Source organism: Sceloporus undulatus, chromosome 1 (genome assembly GCF_019175285.1).
Source record: "Sceloporus undulatus isolate JIND9_A2432 ecotype Alabama chromosome 1, SceUnd_v1.1, whole genome shotgun sequence".
NCBI lineage: Eukaryota > Metazoa > Chordata > Lepidosauria > Squamata > Phrynosomatidae > Sceloporus > Sceloporus undulatus.
Window position 1 is genome coordinate 34,705,606 of NC_056522.1, and position 2,257 is coordinate 34,707,862.

A 2,257-nucleotide genomic window follows, 5' to 3' on the forward strand; every position below is an offset into this window, starting at 1 on the left:
GTCAGATCTCACCAAAGCACATGGAGAGAGAAAACCAGCTTTCCTCTTGGAAAAGGTGAGCTAGAATGCCTCCCCCAGCACTTAAAGAGAATTAGGCTTCTGTCCACTCCCACCAAGATCCACAACAATATCCCAAGTTTAAAAAGGTCAGATCTCACCAAAGCACATGGAGAGAGAAAACCAGCTTTCCTCTTGGAAAAGGTGAGCCATAATCACCATATCCATTCCAATAGAATTCCTCTGAGCCCATGGAAGTGTCAAAGGAAGCTTGGGGAAACTAAAGTAAAATTGAGATTGGCTTCACACCAAAGCTATACTTTGTAGTTGCCCAAGATATTTTAAAATTATTTCAATTGGGTGGTGCTGGAGAACCTGGCAGGCACAAAAGAAGTACAGTGGTACCTCGGGATACGAAATACCCAGGTTACGAATTTTTCGGGATACGAATAAATCCCATAGGGATTTATTGTTTCGGGTTACGAAAGTTTTTTCGGGTTACGAAAAAACTCCGGCGCTGTTTTAAATGGAGCTGCGGCAGAGCCGCGGCTTTTTTCCCCATTAGCGCCTATGGCAATTCGGCTTACGAAGGTTTTTCGGGTTACGAAATTAGCCGCGGAACGAATTAATTTCGTAACCCGAGGCACCACTGTATCCATGAGTATATGGAAAGGAAGCATTCATGGATACCACACTAAGGACTCTAAAATTAGGCAATTCCCTTCTCATCTCAGTATCTTCTTGTTTCTTTGTGATATTCATATTACTGTTGTGGGATAATTAAGCACATCATTCCCTGCCCCCAAGTTTCATTAACTTATAACTTGTTGACATTTGCAGGTAGAAGAACATTTCGTGGTGTGTTGTGAAGTAGATATCGATTGTCCATATAAACAGTATGGCTGTCCTACCAAGGTGCTGTATCACAGCTAAACGCAATAATAGAAACCAACACACAAAATTGTCTTTTCTATCCTGTCTTGCCTAGTCTAACCATATAACATGATTCATCAGTTTCATTTATAATGCATCACACTTGCTTTGTGGAAATTGATTGTCCATACAAGAACTATGGCTGTCTTATAAAGGTATTGTATTATGAGCCAAACAAAACAATAGAAACTTGCTCGCAAGTGTCTTTTCTGTCCTGTATTCTCTGGTCTGATCTAGCAGCATCACATTATTTATTTGTTTTATTTAAAATGCATCAACCTTGTTGTTGTTGTAGTTGTTGTGTGTCTTCAAGTCATTTATGACTTATGGAGACTCTAAGGCGAACCTACCATAGGGTTTTCTGGGACAGAAAGTGTGTGACTCACCCAAGGTTACCCAATGGGTCTCCATGGCCAAGCAGGGAATTGAATGCTGGTCTCCAGAGTCATAATCCAATATTCAAACCACTACACCATGCTAGCATTAGCCTTACCTTGTGGAAACTGATTGCATGTTGTATAAACAGTATGGAAATCCTATAAATGTATTGTATTTCACAGCAAATATAACAATAGAAGTCAACACACACAAATGTCTTCTTGGTTTGTTTGTTTGTTTTTTGGTTTTGCCTTCTATTAGTCTACTTTGGTTTAAGAGTATAACAACATTATTCATCTTTTTGGTTTATAATGCATCAAGCTTGATTTGTTTTCACTTCTTTTTATTTTCCTTCTAGATTAAAAGGGGAAAGCTTTCAGAACATGAGAATATCTATTTGAGAGATCATATGTTACAAATATTAGAGAGGAACTTACAGCTTGAAGATCAGGTATAGTGCTACATGCATTTTTTAAAGTTCAGGGTGATTTCAGCATGGAGTAATCATATTCCATGATGCTCCACAGTCCCACAGTTGTGTTCTTGCTTGCTTTTTTTTTGGATGGGTGGGCGGGTGGGCAGAAAGGAGAATATGTGCTATTTTTTCTCGTATCATTGAACACAAAGCATTTCCTGGTGGTCTCCCATCCAGCCACTGACAAATGCAAAACCTACTTGTCACAATAACAAGCAGTTTTAACAAAGTGCAAGGAGCAATTCCTGTTTAAAACTACCTGCCACTCTGGTAGGGATTGGAAGAGAATTGTGTTGATAGGATACATGCTAACAGATAACAATTTCTTAAAAATCCATTTCATTCCAGATCACCTCCTAGACTTCTCTTTCCCACAATGTATGTAGATCAGTAGTTTTCAGTTTGAAACAACGGGGCAACAAGGTGCTTCTAACTGGAGTTTTCTTAACCGATATATCAGTGCCACTTTAGGAA

General features: G+C 39.1%; 1 protein-coding gene across 3 annotated transcripts in view; it reads left to right on the top strand.

Moving 5' to 3' along the window:
* Positions 1-1,852, top strand: part of TRAF5 (TNF receptor associated factor 5) — an 18,041-nt gene extending 16,189 nt beyond the window's left edge. The window contains exons 6-7 of one of the 3 annotated variants that reach the window (XR_006104222.1): positions 838-1,085; positions 1,667-1,759. Coding sequence is in view for 2 of the 3 variants with exons in the window: in XM_042469820.1 (XP_042325754.1) it covers positions 838-912; positions 1,667-1,765 (174 nt within the window). In the remaining variant the exon portion in view is untranslated. Of the gene's footprint in view, positions 1-837; positions 1,086-1,666 lie in introns of all 3 variants that reach the window. The other 2 variants (XM_042469820.1, XM_042469906.1) reach the window with 2 other exon arrangements.
* Positions 1,853-2,257: the final 405 nt, after the last annotated feature.